The sequence below is a fragment of the Emydura macquarii genome, unplaced genomic scaffold, assembly GCF_026122565.2.
Source record: "Emydura macquarii macquarii isolate MOO-44397 ecotype Brisbane River unplaced genomic scaffold, CSIRO-AGI_Emac_v2 contig_306, whole genome shotgun sequence".
Lineage (NCBI taxonomy): Eukaryota > Metazoa > Chordata > Testudines > Chelidae > Emydura > Emydura macquarii.
This window is the reverse complement of record NW_027130443.1, coordinates 227510-247926: the sequence shown is the minus strand read 5'-3', so window position 1 is coordinate 247926 and position 20417 is coordinate 227510. Positions and strand designations below refer to the sequence as shown.

The window sequence follows — 20417 nt, the reverse complement described above, 5'->3', positions numbered from 1 at the left end:
GCCGTGATCTATATCAAAGGCAAGCGAGTCTCCATGGGCAAGGCTCCGGTTTTAGCTCTGGGTTCATCGGGGCAGATTTAGGAAAGGGTTTGGATCTGGCGCGGTTCCCCAAAAAAGGAGGAAATTCCGGGAGGGGGGAATGGATGTAAAGCGGAGGGTTATTTTAAATGGAGCTAGGTTCCCTGCTCTTTAGTGGCTGGCTGTCTAGTGGTTACAGCAGGGGGAGGTAGGAGCCAGGACTCCTGGGTTCTCTCCCCAGCTCCACCTTTGACTTTTCTGTGCCTGTTTCATCATGGCTGCAATGGGGGAAGGTTTAGAGCGGGGGGGCCTCCTAGGTTCTATCCCCGGGCTTGCCCCGGCACATTGTGTGACGTCAGGCAAGCTACATTAACCACTCCGTGCCTCAGCTTCCCCTCTGGACAGGCCTCGGCCATGACGCTCTAATTCCCTTGGCTATTTTGACTGCAATGCCCGCACAGCCATAGCTCCTGACCCTCTGCCCCTTCTGCAGCACTCTTTGCTAGCCCTGCCCTTAGGCTTGTAGCTGGTACAGGAGCACGCTGTCTTGCTCTGGGACACGCAGACAGCAAGGCATGGAGGCTGGGGAAGGATGGCCCCATTGATCCTCCCAGCCCATGCCATGCAGAGCATCGCTTTGCACTCGCCGTGCCTTCACTAGGGAAAGCGGTGTCTTGAACACATGGGCAGCTCCTGCATGGTCGAGGCAGAACATGTGCTAGCGGTCGGTCAGCCTCAGGCGGGAGCCCAGGCATTTGAAGCTGAGCTGCTCACATGCCTGAAATGCACCGACAGCATCTCTTCACACACGACAGCAGTCACGTCTTTTCCTAGCACACAGGTAGGCACTGAAGCTTTCGCCCGAGCTGTGCCCCCAGAGAATCTGCAGCCCCAGCTCCATACCCCTTGCCAACCGAGCCGGTCAGCCGTTTCCCGAGGGAATGGTCTTTACATCTGAAAATGGAAACTTCCCATGAGCAGATGCCTGGTTGGGCGACATTTCCTCGAGTGTCTGGATGAGGCCAGTTAGCGCAACGTGGGGATTTCACAATCTGATTTTCCTTATTTTTGATTATATTATCGATTAGTACCTCTCAAAATAAACTTGAAATCAAGCTTTCTACTTTATCTAGATGGATTTTTAAAATGTAGATTTTATTATTAACTGTAATTATATGATGAGTCAATATTATATTATAAATAATATAATCTAACATTTTAAAAAATTCATTAAGTAAAAGAGGAACACTGTTTCAATTTTGACTTTTTGTGTTTACATATAACTGTATATTAGATCATTATAAAATTGTTTCAATCTAATTTTAGATGATAAATTATAGAGTATGATCATATATCATATTGTTATTTATTATATTCTACACATTACAATATTTAAATAAAAAGGCCAAACTTCAAACAAAATGTCAAAAAGAAATGGTTTTTATTTTTGATTATAATTTGTATTATATATATTACATATAATTAGGGTTGGAAGGCTTAGATTTTTATAGGTAAATGTCGGTCAACATCAATTTTACCAGACCCACACAAACCAATGAAAAAATAATTCCATCAGTGATAGTCAAAATTTACAGATAGGCAAAGTAAGAAAAATGCTGCTTGAGATCTTATTAGAGTTTAAAAATATTTACTCTGTCTATTTTTAGGTGATATTGACAATGTATGTTTTAAGGGTTATAAAGCTTTAACTTTTTGAATGTCAAACTCTACTGTCATTAAACAATTATTATCTGACCCTCCCCATTGTCTGATCCCCCAAAATTTCTTGCAACTGTGAAAATTTAAATGGATAAACATTGAAAAAGATGCTTAAAATCGATAATTTTGTGCAACTGTAAAAATTTAAACTGATAAATATAGAAAAAATACTTAAAAATAAGCATATTATCTGTCACAATTATTTTTAAAATGGAATTTTGCCAAGGCTACATATACTTTTAAATCTAATTTTATATAAAAATTGTTTCAGTCTGACTTTTTTCAATTTTAGATTGAACTATAAACTATAATTCTAAAATACTATGACTTACAAGACAGCCTGACTTTTTTTCAATTTTAGACTGATTTCAACTATATCGTAAATAACAGTATCATAATTATTTTATAAATGATCTGCATCTGAAAACAGTCAGATTGAAATTAAATGTTTATCTCAGATTACAATCTAAATTATAATTATAGATACGTTTTATTATTGTTAAATATTATAAATCATGATATCAACAAATAAAAAGTCAAAATTGAAACAAAAATTCCCATTTTATCCAAATGAAATGATTTCCAAAAGTTTCATGCAGCAGGGAATTTAGATATCCTTTGGTTTTCATTCTGATCTGGAAGGAAAGTGGATTTCAAAATGACCAGATTTCCCACCGAATGAAAATTCTGTTTCCCACGGACACCCAGCAGACACATTGGGACCCTGAGTCGGGGGCTGGAACAATTTGTACAGTGGGGGTGCTGAGAGCCATTGAACAAAACTAGAAACTCTTTATAGGATGGAAACCACTTCAAACCAGAGGGTGTTGGAGCACCCCTTGCACTCCTAGTTCAAGCACCTGTGCCCTGAGGCTGTTCTCATTCCATTCCTATTATGGATAGACCAGGCGAGGATTCACGCTATCACAGGCCATGACGCAAACGTAAGCCAATGGGTGTTGTTATGCTAGTTGGAGTTGGAGGTTATTCTGGCAGCATGGAGAGGAACGGTGGCTTCTTGGTTTCTCATTGCATTTCTGAAGCAAGGGCGCGTGGGTTTCATACTAAGGACTTCTGGGTTCTATCCCTGGCTCTGAGAAGTGGAGTTTAGTGGGCTGGGGCTGGGAGCCAAGATTCCTGGATTCTCTCCCTGGCTCTGGGTGGGACATGGTGTCTGATGGGTTAGAGTGGAGGGGCTGGGAGCCAGGACTCCTGGGTTTTGTCCCCCAGCTCTGGGAGGGGAGCGTTGACTAGTAGTTACAGCAATGGAGACTAGGAATCAGGATCCTGGGTTCTACGCCAGCTCCACCCGTTTCACTGTGCAATCCCAAGCAAGTCCCTTCACCTCTCTGTGCCTCAGTTTCCCTTCTCATAAAACGGTAATGATATTGCTGCTGCTGCAGCAATGGCAAGGCCTGACGCGTGTCCCTCCAGTGCATTGGGATCTAGAGACAGGTGAAGGATTGTTTCTCTAATTACCCTTCTTTCCAGCCAGCCAACGCAGATTGCTGGAAGCTGCTTTGCCACTGTGCCAGGGTGTGGTCTGTGCTGAGGGAAGGGAGCTCCAGAGGCTGTGGAAGAAATGACAACGTATTTAAAGTAGGGTCACTGCAAAAACAAACACACGTGTTGCCAAAAACCAAGATTCCAAGGGTTTAATTGCCTCTGTATCTAGGATTATTTATTTTTTTGGGAAGGGGTATTTCTTTTGTAAAGTGATTCTGTGCACTATTAAAACAGAAAGCAGCTAAGTGTCCTCTCTGCATGTGGAATTGCATTTCTTCCATTCAAGGCGGGGAGGCTGATGGGCCAGGTCAGGAGACCCCGAGCCAGTCCTTATCCCAACTGGGACGTAGGCTTCCAGTTACACAAAGACGTTGCTAGCTTGAGTCCGCAGAGAGCCTGGGCCGATCACGTGCGGAGCTGCCCCAAGTGGAGCCGAGGCAGTGATGCTGCCTGAGTCTGCTTGGAGCCTGAGCCAATGGCTCTGAGCTGGGGAGCTGCCCCCACTGTAACTGACGCAGTGACGGTGGGCAGAAAGGGCTTCCCAGGCTGGTGTGAGGTGTATTGGGGGTGGATCCAAGCATGCTGCACAGTTGTTCTCTGGTTCTCACAGGGGAACATGGGAAATGGCGTGTATATTAGTGGCGCCTCAGACAAGCTTTTGCATGCACAGGGTGCAAAGATGGCTAAAGCATCTCATCCCTTCTAGCAGCCCAGGCAGACCCCAGCCATCTCAATGGGCTGGTGACTCTGATGACTAGTTCCAGGAAGAGGGCAACTCCTGCAAGGTCCCAGGCCCACCTGTGGCTTTGATGATTGCGTGTTCCTTTCCTTTCTCTGGGTGAGCGCTTCACTAGGCTGGGAAAGGGTAGAAAGATCGTCCAGTTGGCCTCCCATATAGCACAGTTCCACCCACTCCCCTCTGTACAGAGTCCAGTCCCACATGCTGGAGCTGAAATCTGACTAGACTCACGTGGTCAGGTCTGCAGGCACTAGCAAAGGGGAAGGCCACCAGATTCCCATTCTCTTTAATTAACTGGGGTTTGAAAGTCTCTGGCTCCCGGGCCCCCTTTGCTAAAGGGCTCTCTGATCCGGGGGGCTTGACTTTTGAGGCACCCAAGGCTAGGTGTTCAGAGGGGCTGAGCAGCTGCAGCTCCCACTGACTCAGCATCTCTGAGTGAGAGGTTCCTGTGTCACAAAGTTGGGCTCCAACATGCAGTCGCCTCTGCTGGAACTTAAAGCATTCTTCGCTACTTTAATGCCCTAGACTCACTCCCCTGCCAGGGCTGGGGATAGAACCCAGGGGTCCTGATTCCCAGGGTCCCCTGCGCTCTCCCACCAGACCCCACGCCCCTCCTACAGCTGGGGATAAACCCAGGAGTCCTGGATCCAAGTCCCCTCCATCCAGGCCATACTCTTCTTGCAGAACTGGAAAGAAAACCCAGGAGTCCTGGCTCCTAGCTCTCTGCCCCAGGCAATGCTTTTTCCCTGTTTCACCCATGCCAATGAGACACAGGATAAGAGCACCTAACAAAGAGACATCCAAGCCCCACCCCCTTTTATCCCCTTCCTAAGATAATTACCCTCCCCTCATTTCCATATATGCCTACTCAGCACAGCCGATGTCCCACCAGTCCCCAGCAGGTCGCTCTAGGGGAGGCTAGGTTTGATGGTAAGCGGAGCTGAAAGCAGAAGTGAGAAAAGCAGCCCCCAGGGGAAGGGGAGCCTGTCCTGTGTTGCACTCTCACAGAGGGGCGGCAGGTTGAGGGCAAGCGTTAGATATTTCAGCACTCTGCACTTCCTTCTCTCCCACGGTCCACGGAAAAGCCGCTGGCAACACAACCGCTCCATTTTGGGACAGAAAGCTCTCTGAGGGCGCAAAGCAGACCCAGCTCGCCAACATTCACGCTGGAAACAAGGTGCGGGTTTTTAACAGGGAGGGGACCGAACCCGGGAACAACTTCCCCAGGACAGGATTCACCAACACTGGCAATTTTAAAATCTGGGTGGGATGTTTTATAAAAAAAAATCTGCTCTAGTTCAACCAGGGAGTCAATCAGGGCAGTTCTTTGGCCTGTGTTATCCAGCACGGCCGACTGGATGTCCATTGGTCCCTTCTCCCTTCTGGCCTTTGACTTCACGAATCAGCCTCTTTTAAAGGTGTGGGGTGGGGTGTGCGTGTCAGACCTTCCCCAATCTGTCTCCTTTAGCCTATAGATTCTCTATCAAATCACCTAGTCTGACCTCCTGTATAGCACAGGTCAGAGAACTTCACCCACTTACCCCTGTATTCAGCCCAGTCACTTGTACTGAACTAAAGCATCTTCCACAAAGGCTCCAGTCTGGATGGGAAGCCATCAAGTGGGAAAAAAACCCTAGTGTGGAGGCAAAAACAGCGCTTCACGCTAGTATAGCTCCTGTCCTATGGGAAGGGGAACAAGCTCTACTGCTCTAAGGCAAAGCCCTAGATGGGAACTTACGGGACCTGAGTTCTATTCCACTTCACTTCTCTGCCAGTTTCCCCATCTGTAAAATGGGGATAATGATATTGACTCCTTTGTCAAGCGCATGGAGATCTAGGGCTGGAAAGTGCTAGGTAACAGTTAAGTATTATTATAACTGCATCAACATTAGGGCTTGAACTGGTATAACTCTATTAGTTAAAAAAAAACTGCACCCCTAACTGCCATAGTTATACTGGTACAAACTCTGTGCACAGGCCTGGCCTGAACAGCCAATGGTGAGAGGGGAAACTGAGGCTCAGAGCAGGGAAATGGCTTGTCCAACGTTAGAGTCGGGGACAGAACCCAGGACACCTGTGCCCTGCTAAACCCACTGCCTCTAGACTGGGTTATTCTAAAACATTTTGTTGGCAGAGATATATTAGTATGCAAAATCATCCACTACCCGACACAACCTGCCAATGAGAGTCAGGTGCTGAAATCCCTCTGAGGAGCTGGACCTTAGCCTCTCTGTGCCTCGGTGCCCCACCTGTGAAATGGGCAGAACAGCCCTTCCTTGTCTCACAGGGCTGTGGGAAGGCAAACCCGCTAAGGCCGGGGAAGCATATGAAGATCTAGTGATGAAAGACCCTGTATAAGAAACAGGGAGGGTTGTTATTAAACAGATACAAGATCAGATGCTCCCTTCTGGCCGTAGACTCCATGAAGCTGCGAATTGTGGGAAGGTGCTGGAGCACAAGCAGCACTCAGCCACAGCTAGCCCATGTCCACACTACAGACTGGCTGTGTTAGGAGCAGATGAGTTAAGCTGCAACTCAAGTGTGCGCACCTCACCTTGGCCCAGCCAACTCGGGTTAACAGCACCCCCCCACGAGCGAGCAAGGGCTTTGTGTGTGCACGGGAGTGGAGTTCAGGGTGGCTCAGGTGTTGTGACATGAGTTTGGTTCGCGGTGAAGTCATGCTTTCAGCGAGCGATCGGGGATGTCCCTCCAACATCCCACCCGACTGGCGTGTTTCAATCAGCCAGGCAGATCTTCACGCACCTTCCCTCGCTCCCCAGAACGCCTCATTCATTTTCACAAGAACACTGCCTGGAGAGGTGGACTCGCTCCTTCCTCTGGCAGCCTCGTGGTGAATTTCAATCAGGCAGGAGCATGGGGGTGGGGAGCAGGGAGACAGATACACCTGTACATGGATGAGGACAAGGCATCTGAGGATCCCTGGTGGCTGGCTCATGTGAAACAAACTGGGGGCAACCCTCCCTTCCCTCACACGGGTTCCTACCTCAGGTTCCCTGCACCCCTTTTGCTGACACCAATCGTAGGCTTGATCCTTCCACTGTTCTGGGAACTGAAGTACTTGTGTGAGGTTGATCTGTGCGCCAGGCCCAAGGCCAATGCTGTAAATGGAGCATTAATTAAACAAACAGTCACTGAATTTAAACCTCCCCTGCCCCATAATCTTTTTTTGTTTTGTTTTTGTTCTTCTTCTCTGGACTCCAAGTGTCTGTAGCTTTTGCCCAGAGCAGGATGCAATATTTCAGACGGGGCCTCTGCAGAGCAGGGGCTAGAGTCAGTGCTATCCCCAGTGCCCCACGGTCACTAGGGGTGCTGTGCCACAGGGAAAAGAGCGGGGGCGCTCTCTTCTCCTTCCTAAATTAGTGCTAACCCTGTGGCCATGGGTGATTCTGTAACATGTATTGAGGTGGCTAGAGCTTAACACAGTATTTACATGCTCACCCTCACCAGAGAGTTACAGGAAGGGATTAGCAGGTGCCTGATTCAGAGGGGAGAGCATGTGCCCTGGCACCAAGGTGGGGCACTGGAGTCAGCATCGACTGTAAGGGGAGAATGCAGCCCACGAAGACCCATCCTATTCCCTGCAGCTTGGCACCCCTTAGAAGAGCATTTCTCAAATGCAGCCAACAGCAGATATTTTTGTGGCCATGACAGCCTCCGAAGCATAGGTGGAGACTAGGGGAGGCAAAGCAGCAGCCCTTCCCTGCTGCGCCCAGCTGTTGCTCCTGGCCACATCGTCCTGGTGTTTGCGCTGGCGCCGCCAGCAGGGATTGGCACCCTGCACCGCACAGCCTCCTTGGGGGCTCTGGGCAGCACTTCTGGACACATGGGGGCTAACGTGCACGCCGCCGGAGGAATCTGGGACTCTGCAGGCAGCTGGTGAGTTCCCGACCCACCTTGCCTGGGGTGGCGGGGCTTGGGCTTCGTGGGTGGCCACACTCTGGGGTCACCAAAAATGTGAGAACGCCTGTCTTCAAGCCGCATTGGGTTAGTGGCTGCGAGGGGAGAATGTCCCCTCAGCGCACACTGCAGCACAACACCCCCTACTGCCGCACATCTAACACTATCTATGAATATTATTGTAGTGCTGGAGCTGGGTTGGTCCCTGGATATTAGAGAGACAAATCAGGTGTGGTGACATCTTTTAGTGGCCCAACTTCTGTTGGAGAGACAGACAAGCTTCTGAGCTTACACAGACCTGAAGAAGATACAAAAGATATTACCCCAGCCACCTGGTCTCTCTATTATTGCAGCAGACAGTTTAGCTGAAACTCTCAACAAAATCAGCCAAGCGGGATAAATCAAGATGGACAAATAACCTTATCTGAATGATAACCTGCATGATTAAGGCACAGAACTACTCGGTTAGAAAACAAGTGAAACACGGAGCGAGCGCAGTCTGCAAGAATCCCACTAAAATAGGCTCATTAGCAGAACTCTCATGTTTCCTGCCCGCCTACTCCACCCCCTTGTACACTGGGGGCTGTGAGATCTGACACTGCAAAGGTGTGAAGCGTTAACAGTCCTGTCCCTTCTTACAGATGAAGTGGGAACAGCCCAGCCCCACTCCCTGGATCACATTGCATTTTCATTCAAAGGCAGGATGGATTCACAGGCCTGAACTCTCTGGTCGAGTCAACCCTGGTCGCCATCTCCAGAGGAAACTGCTGTGGCGACTGCCTCGTTCTGCAAAGACAAGAAACCCAAATAATCTCTTACACTTCTAAGGCAGGTTTCGACTGAAGAACAAATCCAAAGATGCTTTATAAATAAGGACCCCTTGCGCAGTGGTGGGATGCAGTCACCACTGGGGTGGGGGCAGCTGGTTATACAGCGACACTTTGCCAGGCACCGAGATGCAGCCACCTCTGGCGTGGGAAGGCTGTTTATCCAAGGGATCCCTCGCCTAGCATGCCGCTGAGGTGCAGTGGCCTCTGGGGTGAGGTACAACAGCTGTTTCTGGATGGACAGGACGGCCATACAGCCATCTCTGCGGGGGAGGCAGAAGTCTGGCTGTATGTTATAAACCCCCAACCGTACAAACAGGTGAGGGGGGGCAGAAAGCGAAGAAGGATCCGCTGGCCAGGCTGTCAGGGGCGCCAGGTGAAAGCTGCCAGGACCAGCGCAGGCGGTGTCTGTGTGGCGGGGGCCCGCTAGCTCGCGTTCGTACAGCTCCAAGCACGCCAGGCTCCGCAAGGAGCGGCTGCAGGCGAGCTGGTGGAAATAAGGCACTTGGCTTCCTTTTATTTGCCTCTGGTTTCTTGAGACTTGAGGCAGGGTCTGGGGGGAGGGACCCCAGCTCTCTGTGGGGGAAGGGCCCTGGGTCTCTGGGGGAATCCTATGGGAGGGGACCCAGAGTTCAGTGGGGGCAGAGCTGGGGGCCCTGTGGGGAGAAGCTGGATCTCTGTGGGGGAGGGGCTGCGGCCAGGGGTCTCTGTAGGGGAACGGGGGGACCCTGGGTCTCTGTGGGGGAGGGGCTGGGGGCGCTGGGGCGGGCCCAGGTTTCAACGGGGGGAGGAGCTTGGGGGAGGAGCTGTTGTTTTGGCGGGAATGGCGGTTGAAGCGGTGCAGCGGCGGTTGGTGACATCCCGCCCACCTCCGTCTGCCCGCGTGCCCAGCTGGGTGGGGGTGAGGGGTCTGAGAGGCTTCGCAACTCCAGAGAAGCCGATGCATTCACCTTAAGAAAAGACGGCCGACTGGCGCATGCGCGGAAGAGGAGCACACTGGAGAGGTGGCGCATGCGCAGTACATGCTGTCGGGAGGGGGGCAGAAGTAGCTCACGCGCTGTGCGACAGTCGGGCGACCACGAGGTACAAGCACGCGCGCATAGCCACGCGGGCGCTAGAGCATGCGCAGTGGCGTATCGGGAAGAGCGGGGGGGTGGAGTCAGCGGCGCAGGCGCAGCGGCGAATAACGGAAACAAGTGGGACGGCTGCTGCGGCACTTGGCGCCTGCGCAGTGCGCTCCGCCGGCGCTGCCCCGCTGACAGGCCAGCGGCGTGAGGAGAGGCGGGGGGCTGATGGCGGCCGGGGCCGGGGCCGGGGGCAGGAAGCCCGGCTCCCCGCGGGACGCGGAGTCCGAGATCTGGTCCCGCCGCGTCAGGGACCTAGTGGGCTCCGGGCCCGGGAACCGCCTCTGCTTCGAGTGTGGCCAGCGCGGGGTCACCTACGTGGACATCACGCTGGGCAGCTTCGTGTGCACGGGCTGCTCGGGGGCGCTGTGAGTGGGCGGGGCCTGGAGGGCACGGGCTGCTCGGGTGTTCTGAGTGGGCGGAGCCTGGCTCCTTGGGTGTTCTGTGAGTGGGCGGGGCCTGGGATAGGGGCAGAGCCTCGCGAATATGGGCTGCTTGGGGCCCTGTGAGTGGGCGGGGCTTCGTGGGCAGGGGCTGTGGGTGGGGCCGGGGACAGGGCGGAGTCTTAGACGGGTGGGGCTTGATGTGTACAGGTACTTGGCACCGTGAGTGGGGGCTTCGTGTGCCTGGGGCTTGCGGTGGGTAGAGCAGGCAGGTGGCTGCTGGGAGCTAGGACTCCTGGGTTCTATCCCCAATCTCATCCCTTGACCTCAGAGCCGTGGGGATACCCATCCTGCCCCACTTCACATGCGGGGTTCCTGCAGCCCCATTTCTTGCTCTCGGGAAGGGGTGCTACCTCTGTCTTCTCCGTGGGGTGAGGCCTCACACTGCTCCGGACTCATGTCCCCCCCATGCTCCCGTCTCTAAGTGACAGGGTGAAATCTTCCCTAAGATCAATGGCTGAAGCTCCCAGTGTGATCTGAGCCCATGGTGACCCCCTGAGATGCTGCCCCTGGAAGGGTGCTGCAGCCTGGAAAGGGCCTGCTGAATATTTCATTAACGGCTGTTTAATAATGCATCGCGGTCAGCAGCAAATCCTCTATGTCAGCCATGAAGATGTGCTGCAAATGGGGCAGGACTGGGGCATGGGGCAACTTGGGACTTCCCAGGCCACAGTCTGATTCTCCTTGTGTGCATGTCACTCCTGGGTCACTCCCAGCTCTGGGAGGTGGATCTGGTGGGTTGCAGCAGGCGGGGCTGGGAGCCAGGTCTCCTGGGTTCTCTCCCCGGCTCTGGGAGCAGAGTGGGGTCCTCCTAGTCCCAGGTCCCTGCTGGCTCCTGGTGCCTGCGGGAAAGGCAGATCTGTGATTCTCTTTTTCTGTTGCAGCCGGGGCCTGAACCCCCCACACCGTGTCAAGTCCATTTCCATGACTACCTTCACTGAGCCCGAGGTGCTGTTCCTGCAGTCCCGTGGCAATGAGGTGAGCATGCAAGGAGAGGCCTTTATTTCGTGTATTATGCTAGGGCCGAGATCTGCGCCCCATTATATACAGAATGCAGGAGTCCTGACTCCCAGCCCATCAGCCCATCAGATCCCCCTTCCCTCCCAGAGCCAGGGAGAGAACCCAGGAGTCCTGACTCCCAGCCTCCTTTCTCTAATGAAGTCTTGCTTTCCCTAGGCCTGCCGGAAGGTTTGGCTGGGCTCCTTCGATCCCCGCACGTCACTGCTCCCAGACTCCAGGGACCCGCAGAAAGTGAAGGAGTTCTTGCAGGAGAAATACGAGAAGAAGCGATGGTAAAACGGGTTGGCGGATGAGTGGGGTGCGGGGCGAGGGGGCTGGACCTGGGTCCCGGCCACATGCTGGTGCTCAGGTGCGAGTGGTGGGCTCCCAGCACCGATGCCATCTGCAGACTGGTCCTCAGCTCCTCACATGGCAGCGATGACAGACAGTAACTGCTCTGAGGTAATTGACGCAGAGGGGAGGTTGCTAAGGGGGAGAAGGATGTGGTGGTGAAGGCAGAGCGGCAGACAGCAAAGTTAGGGGAGGGGATGGTTGGCTTGGGATTAGACCAGGACTCCTGAGTTCCAAATCCTAGCTCTGCAGGGGGTGTGGGGGCTAGTGGGTTAGAGCAGGAAGGGGCTGGGACTCTCATCTACTCTAGGACATGAGATGCCACTCCCCTCCCAGAGCAGGGAATAGAACCCGGGAGTCCTGGCTGTCAGCCCCCCTTGCTCTAACTCACCAGCCCCCACTTCCCTTCCAGAGCTGGGGAGAGAACCCAGGTGTCCTGGCTCCCAGCCCCCCTGCTCTAACCCACCAGATCCCACTCCCACCCCGAGCCAGGGATGGAACTCAGGAGTCCTGGCTGCTCACATCCTGTTGTCATCTGCATTTTTGTAGGTCCTACAGGAACCACAAGCTTCTCTGAGGGTGGTAGCAGGTTGCGGGTTTCACTGTGGCTGGTGCTGGTAATGTGTCTTTCTGGCTCCCCCTGCAGGTATGTGTCGCCGGATCAAGCCAAGGGCTCTGCCTCCCTGGCCTTCCAAAGCTCAACCCCAGAGGTGAAGCCGCAGCAGACGCTTCTAGGGGATTCAGGGCCGCTGCTCGCATCTGCAGGATCCAGCCGGGTAAGTCAGGCCCTGGGTTCTCTCCCTGGCTCTGGGAGGTGAGGAGGTCTAGTGGGTTAGAGCTGGTGGGGCTGGGAGCCAGGACGCCTGGGTTCTCTCCCCGGCTCCGGGAGGGGAGGAGATCTAGTGGGTTAGAGCTGGTGGGGCTGGGAGCCAGGATGCCTGGGTTCTCTCCCCGGCTCAGGGAGGACAGATGCCTGGATGCCTAGGCAGATCTCTTACCACTTGTCTCTCTCAGACCGTGGGCCAGCCCCGCCTGCCGCAGCAGCGCACCCCCCAGCCGGCCAAGAAAGCCAGCATGGACCTCCTGGCAGATATAGGAGGGGACCCTTTTGCCGCCCCCCAGCCGGCACCTGCCTTCGCCATGTTCCCTGCCTTCGTGGGTAAGTGGGGGAGGGGAAGGGGGCAGGACAGCCACAGGACCAGCTGCTCCCTGCCCCCACCAACCAGAGAAGGCTGAGCTGAGGAGAGGCCCCCTGAGGTGATATCGGGCAGTGCAGGCTGGGAGCCGGTTCACCATAGAGCTCTCAGCTAGAGAGGCCCTCCCATGTGGAGATGCTAGGTAGTACAGTCTGGGAGTTGAGTATTGATAGAGCTCGGAGCTAGCGGGGCCTCTGTGTGGTGATACCAGGGAATGCAGGTTGGGAGCTGGCTGACCATAGAGCGCTGAGCTAGAGAGACCCCCCCAAGCAATAGGTAATGCAGTGAGAGCTGGCTGACCATAGAGCCCTGAACTAGTGAGACCCCATGTGGTACCACAAGGTAGTGCAACCTGGGATCTCTGGAGCCAAGAATGGAACATCGTGCCTGTGTCCAGTGGGGAATCATCTCGATTCTCGTCTCTCCCGCACCCTAAGGGATGCTGGGATAGGGAGGGGGTGTCTTGGCTCCCCGCAAGCCCAGCTGGAGTCCGCCTCTCACCTGGGCTCCCCTTCCCTTTGAGAGCACCGCATCCCCTGGGACTTTGGGAGCACCCAGCCGCCTCACTGCTCCCCCGCTGTCCTTCCCAGGCCAGGCTCCAGCCCATGCTGCATTTGCCAATTTTGATGCCTTTGGGTCCAGCCCGGTAGCGTCGGTGCCATTCCACACACAGCCAGCAGCCACAGGTAACACTCCACCACCCCCACTGCGCATGGCTTCCTTGAAGTAGGAGGGATGGTGAGCTCTGAATCAGAGAGAGGTAACAGACTGGGCTAGTGGTTAGAGCAAGGGGGCTCAGTGCCAGGACTCCTGGGTTCTCTCCCCGGCTCTGGGAGGGGAGTGGAGGCTAGTGGGTTAAAATGGGAGGAGCTAGGAGCTAGGACTCCTGGGTTCTCTCCCTTGCTTATGGGAATGAGCAGGGCCTCAGTCTCAGCTGAGTGTGACAAATTCCCAGTAAGAACTGGGACTACTGGCGAATGGTTGGCCCATGTGGGGATCTTCCCCTGCCCCCCCTCCCTCCCCCCCGGTGGATATTTCTGGGGCATGGTGCCCAATCCCTGCTCCCAAGCCCTGGGGTCTGCCTAGCTCTGCGGGGAGGGGTGGGGCCTTCTCTGGGATCTGTCTGTAACACTTTCCTCTCTGCTTCCTGTTCCCAGCCAGTCGGACAGTCCCGGGCGGTTACAGCTTTGGTGAGGTTCTGATCCTGGTTTGCTTTTCCCTTGTGCTACAGGACTGAGGAGCCAGGACTCCTGGGTTCTATCCCCAGCTCATGTGGGGGGCCTCATGGGTTAGAGCGGGGAACTGGGAGCCAGGATGCCTGGGTTCTATCCGTGGCATGTGGCGTTTGCTGCAGGAACAGCAGGTGAAAAATCAATGTTGTTTTAGCTGGGAATTAATATAGGACCTATCCAAACTAATATTGTTATCTTGGCTTGCATTATTGCCTGAAGTGCACAGCAGTGCCGGCGTATGGGCACCAGGGGCAGCTTGTGCTGCTCCCTGGACTCTCCCAGGGTGACCTGGAGGCTGTGCCCCCTGCCACTAGAGGGAGGGTGTGAGCTTTGGCTGGGGTGACTGTGCTGTTCCCTTCTGTGCCAGCAGGGGGTGCCCAGGTGAGCAGCTTCAGCGCCTCCCCCTCCAGCCACCCCAGCGGTGGGATCCCAGAGATGGGCGGTGCACCCGGCAGGTACCGTATTAACCCCCTACCCTTGGCCCCCGGTGGGGACTGCATTGCCGTAAGCAGCCTATGAGACTGGCCTTGGGGAAACCCCGGTGCTGTGTGGGCGGTGCGCTGTGTGGGCGGTGGGATACCAGGACTGTCCCCTGCCGGGGTGTGTGTGTGTGTGTGTGTGTGTGTGTGTGTGTGGAGGGGTGTGTCTGTGCCTGCGTACAGTGCTGCCCCCTGCTGGAGGGAGTGGGTGGGGGGTATAGCGTTGCCCCCTGCTGGGGGCTGGATCTGCATGCTCTCCTCCACCCCTTATGGATTTTGCTGACTCCATCTCTCTCCTCCGCAGCCTCTTCGGGACCCTGAGCCAGCCCCCGGCGCTGCCCGCGCCTGGCCCCGCACCCACCTACGGGGGTAGGTGGCTTTTACTTTGGCCCATGGGGCTCTAGATCCCGGCCCCAGCCAGTAGCAATGATCCCTCTCTCCCGTGCCGCCCTCTCTTCCAGCCTACACCAACCCCTTCGCCGCACCCGTCGCCCAGCCCGCCAGGCCTTCCACCAACCCCTTCCAGCCCAACGGCACCGCGTCTGGTAAGCCCTGCCTGCCCAGCCCGCCGTCCCATCAGCCCCTACCCTGCAACCACCCGCAGGAGGGAGAAAGCTGGGGGGGTGGGGGCTGGGAGCCAGGACTCCTGGGTTCTGTCCCCAGCTTTGGGCGGGGAGCGAGGTCCGGGGGGGTTAGAGCATGGGGGGAGGGGGTGGGGAGCCAGGACTCCTGGGTTTTCTCCCCAGCTCTGGGAGGGGAGTGGGGTCTAATGGTTGGGGGTGGGAGGCTGGGAGCCAGGACTTCTGGGTTCTCTGTTCAGCTCTTTTCTCCCCCTGTAGGTTCCACTTTTGATGGGTTTGCTGCAGCCAAAGTGGGGCAGCCGGTCGGCATCTCCACCAATCCCTTCGTGGTGAGAACCGTCCCGTTCCCACCGCCTGTCCTGCCCTTCGGGCAGAGTCGCTTTGCTGACTCTCCCAGTTGCCCAGATCAGATACGTCCCATCGTCTGTGCACAAAGCACCCTCCTGGCCGGTTTCTGCACCCCCGGGGGCAGTGCCCCCCTCCCTCTCCTCCGTGGGACCCGGGTCTGACAAGCAGCCCTGGACCTGGGGTCTGTGCCGCGTCATGGGGTGTGAGTCGGGGATCCGACGGGCACTGGGGTCCATGCCTGGCTGTGCCTGTCCTTGGGTGCCTGGCTGGCCGTGGTCTGCCTTGTGTGCGCCTGTGCAGGCCTAGCTGTGTCTGCGGGACTCGGGGGCCTGGGCTTCGTGAGCAGTCGTGGGTACGGTGGAGGTTGTTGCCGTGTCTGAGATCACGCGTGTGTGTGTGAGGGAGACGGTGGCTGCGGTTGTGTGCCCATGCGATTGTGTCTCTCCAGCTCCGTGAGCAGATGCGTTTGTCTGTCTGACACCACCTGTGCCCCTCTCTCTTTCCCCCCAGACAGCTGCTCCGTCCCCGCCTTTCATCATCAAGCACCCAGCCACCAACCCTTTCTTATAGCGACGTGCCTGGACGGCTCGGCTGGGGGCCCCCCCACCGCCCTGCTTTGGGCTGTAAGTGTCCTTCCCGTCCAGCGGGGGGCAGGCTGCTGCAGCGACACACCTTCGCCACCCGCCAGCTTCCGTCTGCGGAGCCCCGACGCCCTGGGGATGGGCTGGACTGAGTGCTTTAACTACTGTGACAGCTTATAAGGGAATACGCCACAAGGAGAGCTGGCCCTTTAAGAGAAGTGTAGGGCCCAGCACCTAGGCATTCTGGGACTTGCATTCTAGGCGGGAATTTTTAAGCAGGGCAGCAGCAATGCATGCTGGGAAAGAATTGTGGGTCCCTGGCTGAGCTGGCCCTTCAGAGGGGTTTGGGGTCCTGCCCCACGTGCTAATGGGGCCTTGTGGTCCAGATGGGGCCCCAGTAGGAGCTGGAGGTGGGGGGGGGGAGCAATGCATGCTGGGAAAGGGAGCTCTCTGCTGCTCCTCCCAGGCAAGAGGGGCTAGGATCCTGTGCAGGGCTGGCTTGAGTCTGGGCTCCGCCCCCAAACTGCTGGTCTATGAGATTCTCCACAGCCAGACCCACTCACCGTGCAGCCCCGGCCCCTCTTAGTGGGGTGGAACCCAGGCATCCTGGTTCCCAGCCCCCCTCTCTGACCCACCAGCCCCCACAGAGTCGGGGTCAGAACCCAAGAGTCCTGGCTCCTCCCACCGCAGAGTCAGAAACAATTTGCTAATTTCTTCCTCAGTTTCCTCTCCACATGGGATCCTTTTTCCGCGGCCTTCCCCCTGTCCCCAGGGCTCCCCCAAACTGCTGCTGAAACCTTGGTGGTCCCAACCCTCCCCCCAACCAGCCAACTCCTGGCCCAAGGTGCCAGCCTGCACCCCTTTCCCCCAGCTGGAGATCACCCCACCCCCGCTGTTTAACCTCTCACTGCTGCTTTGGACAGATAGCACATCGCTGGGCTTCCTGCCCCCTCCTGGCTTCGGGGGTTGGGGGACATTTTTGTACCCTCCCCCCAGCATCCTGATCTCCCCTCCACCCCCCCCAAAAAAAAAACCGAGCCAGGGCCCTAGCGCGGCCGTGCTGGCAGTATTTTTCTGAGAGAAATGTGAAGGATCTTTTTACTAGCGAGAGAAATGTTTTGCGCTGGAAACGGTTCTCTCTGTCGCTCTATAAAATCTATATTGGACCTTTTGCCGCTGCCCTCTGTGCTCTCCGGGGAGGGGAACCAAGCCCCCGCCTGGGCCTGGACCCCCCCTCCACTGCCCCCTGGGGTGGGTGCCGGGGTCTTTCCTCCGGAAGAGGAGCTGATCAGCAGGGGCCCTGGGTGTGACTCCAAATCCCCCTGCTCCTGTTACCCTGGGGGTGGCACACTCAGCGAGCTGGGCTGCTTGTGATCCTACAGGGCTCGTGGTTCGCCATTCAGGGTGTCGGTGTGTGCTTGTGACCCAGTATGCGATTATGCATGCAGGTGTTTGGGATCTTCCACGCTTATGTACTCACAACCCCTTGTCATTTTGTGTGTGCCTGTGAGCTTGCACAGGCGGGTGTGTGCCGTGATGAGCTTGCATGGTAATGCACTGGGGCGCTGGTGTGATCCTGGGTGTGCACTTGTGATCGTGCACACTAATGCGTACACAGGCACTTGCAATCCTGTGCATGTGGTGGTTTGCACGTGAATGCTGGCCTCGGGCTGGGCGTGCGCTTAGGATCTGCCCCACTCATGCCTTTGTGTGTGTGTTTGTGGTCAGTTGTGTGTGTGTGTGTGTGTGTGTGTGTTTGTGGTCAGTTGTGTGTGTGCTGCTCTGTTCTCACAAGCACTTGTGAGCCTTTAGGTGTGCAGCTGTGCCCTCTCACATGAGCTTTCGTGTGCTAATCCTCTTGCACGCACTTGTGATCCAGAATGAGTGCTGGTGTGATCTCATGCCTACACTCCTATGTGCTTACACTGCTTTTTGCACGCTCACGGGTGCTCCTGTGGGTTGCACTTTTCCCTTGCATGGCTGAGCTTGCACAAATGCTCTCGCTCACTTGTGGCTCTGTATGTTTGCAATACCTCTTGCACGTTTCCTCTTCCCCCCCGTGTGCCTGTCCTTTTTGCACGCTCTCCTTGTACCTCTTGCTCACCGGCATGCTCTCGCACGCTTCCCCTCCCCCCCCCCATGCCCACTTGGGCTTCCTCTGGCGCTCCCCCAGTCCCCTCAGCCCTTTGGCATGCTCACACCCTGATCTCCTGTGCTCTGGCCTTGTGTGCACGTCACCCCACGCCCGTCCCCCTGCCCTCTGCTAGCAGCTGCTGCCCTGCTTTGAGGCCTGCTCCCCACGGGCCTAGCTCCAGCATTCCCCGGGCTCCGGCCCGGCCCGCCGGCTCTAGCCCCCGTGGCCCTTGCCTCCCCTGCGAGATCTCTGCAGGCGGGAGTGGGGTGGGGGCATTGTGGGTGCTCACCACGCCGGGAAGAGCCCAAACATCCCGCCACGACCCGGCCCCCAGCCAGCAGGGTCCAGCGCTAGCTCCTGTTGCTGGCAGGTTGCGGTGCGCCACGCCGGGCCGCTTGTCTCTTCGGCTCTGCCTTGGGGGGGGCGCTTCCCTCTACCTTCTGCACGTGGGGCCCTGGGCAGTGCATCCTGGTAGCTCTGCTCTGGTGCTTTCTCTCTCACGGTAGTGCATGCGGGAAGCTCGCTTGCATACGCCTCGTCTACACACACACGCTGGCTCTCACACACTTAGAGCGCAGCCGCCATCCCCAGGCAGGGCAAGGCCCCCCTCTCATTCCCCACCCCCTTAGCCAGCCAGGGCCCCCGCCCTGGGGCCAGAGCAGAGCTGTGCCCCCTGGAGGGGACAGACCCGGGCAGGGCGGGGGCTGGCTGCCCACTGTGTGCAGGGGAAACAGACTTGCCCTAAAGCTGCCTGTAGGCCCGGCGGTGGGGCCTGTTTACCTCCAAACAGCCCAGGTGGGTGTCACACAGCACCAGGCCCCGTTGACAAAACAGGCCTGGGAGCCAAAACATGGGTGGGGGCCGGGGCGCGGCCAGGTGTCTCGTGGCTCCTGCAAGCGAAGGGCACGGAGATGAGAGGGGGGGTGAGTGTGGGGGGCCAGCTCCCATCCAGCCTCCCCTGTGCCAGGCTCCCCTTGCCTGGGGCCGTGGCGGGGTGAGGGGCCACCGGGGCCATGAAGCCGAGGTGCTGGCGCTGTGCGTGGGGTCACCGTGCTGATGGGCAGGGCTGACCCACCAGAGGCCCCCCTCCTCCCAGCCTGGGGAGAGAACCCAGAAGTCCTGGTTCCCAGAGTGCCCCCCCCCCCTTGTTAGAGAACCTAGGAGTCCTGGCTCCCAGCCCCTCCCCCACTAGTCCCCCCTCCCTTCCCAGCCCGGCTGTCACTGACTCTGGTGTGTTTGGCTCCATTGCGCCCCCTGTTGGTGTATGGGGGGGGGCTGCGTCTCCCACGGAAGCTGCGGTGCCCTCACGGGTGGGTGGAGGGGGGCGTGGTCAGCCCGAGGGGCGTGGCTGCGAGAGCCGCGCCCACCAGCATGCCCGACACGTGGCCCGTCAAAGAGCTCCTGGGGAGGAGAGGAAGAGGGGCTCAGCGCGCGGGGTATGGGGGGTAGCGTCCCTGCCCCGCCCCCTGCAGCGCGGCGCCCCCTGGTGCCTACCTGGGGTACAGGAGGCCCATGGCGCAGCACTCAGCCAGACACAGCCATTTGGTCGTTATGGTGACGTGATCCAGTGTTACTATGGTGACGGGTGCTAGGAAACCCTCCATGGCTTCCAGAGAGAAGATGACCCCTGCATCAATGGGGGTGGGGGAGGGGACAGGTGAGCCCGGACTCCTGGGTTCTCTCCCTGCCTGGAAGCCAGGACGCCTGGGTCCCCAGCCACCCGGGCACCGACTCCCTACCTGAGAAGCCCACGGCACAGTGCTCCCGGTGTCGAGGGTCCCCCAGGACAGCTGCCAGCCCTGCATTTAGCCCTAGATGCACCAGCCCCCCCAGCAATGTCATGCCCCCCAATAGCCAGCCTGCCCGGGCACTGCCCACCCTCCCCTCCAGGCTTCCCCCCAGCCACAGAAGCGCTCCCATGTTCAGGCCCAGGTGCCCCCATCCCAGGTGGTGGAAGGGGGCCAGCAGGAGGCGCTGCCACTGGCCCAGGGCCCAGACCCCCTGCACGCTGAGACAGGCGCTGGCGGGGGATGCCAGGGGGCAGAGATAAAGACCCACGTTCAGGGCAATCAGCAGCAGGGTGGCGAGGGGCGAGCTGGGCCCAGACATGTCCCCGGGGCTGCCAGGTGGGAGGGCAGAAGGCGGGCAGTCCCTGGGCTGTGGGGGAGCAGTGAGGGGAGATCAGGGCTGGGGGGCAGCGGGTCGTGAGGCAGAGCCCTTGT

General features: G+C 56.8%; 1 protein-coding gene and 1 long non-coding RNA gene across 3 annotated transcripts; one reads left to right on the top strand and one right to left on the bottom strand.

Moving 5' to 3' along the window:
- Positions 1–617: 617 nt before the first annotated feature.
- On the bottom strand, positions 618–10316 carry LOC137157721 (uncharacterized). Its single transcript, XR_010921214.1, has 5 exons — positions 10170–10316; positions 8540–8686; positions 6987–7101; positions 3217–3308; positions 618–972 (listed from the first exon to the last, which is right to left on the bottom strand). It is a non-coding gene; the product is annotated as an uncharacterized lncRNA (long non-coding RNA).
- AGFG2 (ArfGAP with FG repeats 2) lies at positions 9826–18916 on the top strand. Of its 2 annotated transcripts, none has more exons than XM_067555119.1 (12): positions 9826–10219; positions 11179–11272; positions 11471–11586; positions 12291–12420; positions 12659–12803; positions 13431–13526; positions 13998–14030; positions 14443–14527; positions 14856–14920; positions 15013–15096; positions 15391–15461; positions 15991–18916. In XM_067555119.1, exons 1-12 carry the CDS (start codon positions 10020–10022, stop codon positions 16048–16050), a joined length of 1179 nt encoding a protein of 392 aa, XP_067411220.1. In that variant the 5' UTR covers positions 9826–10019; the 3' UTR covers positions 16051–18916. The 2 variants fall into 2 exon arrangements, with proteins under 2 accessions (XP_067411220.1, XP_067411211.1); XM_067555110.1 differs by having other exon boundaries at positions 14440–14527.
- Positions 18917–20417: the final 1501 nt, after the last annotated feature.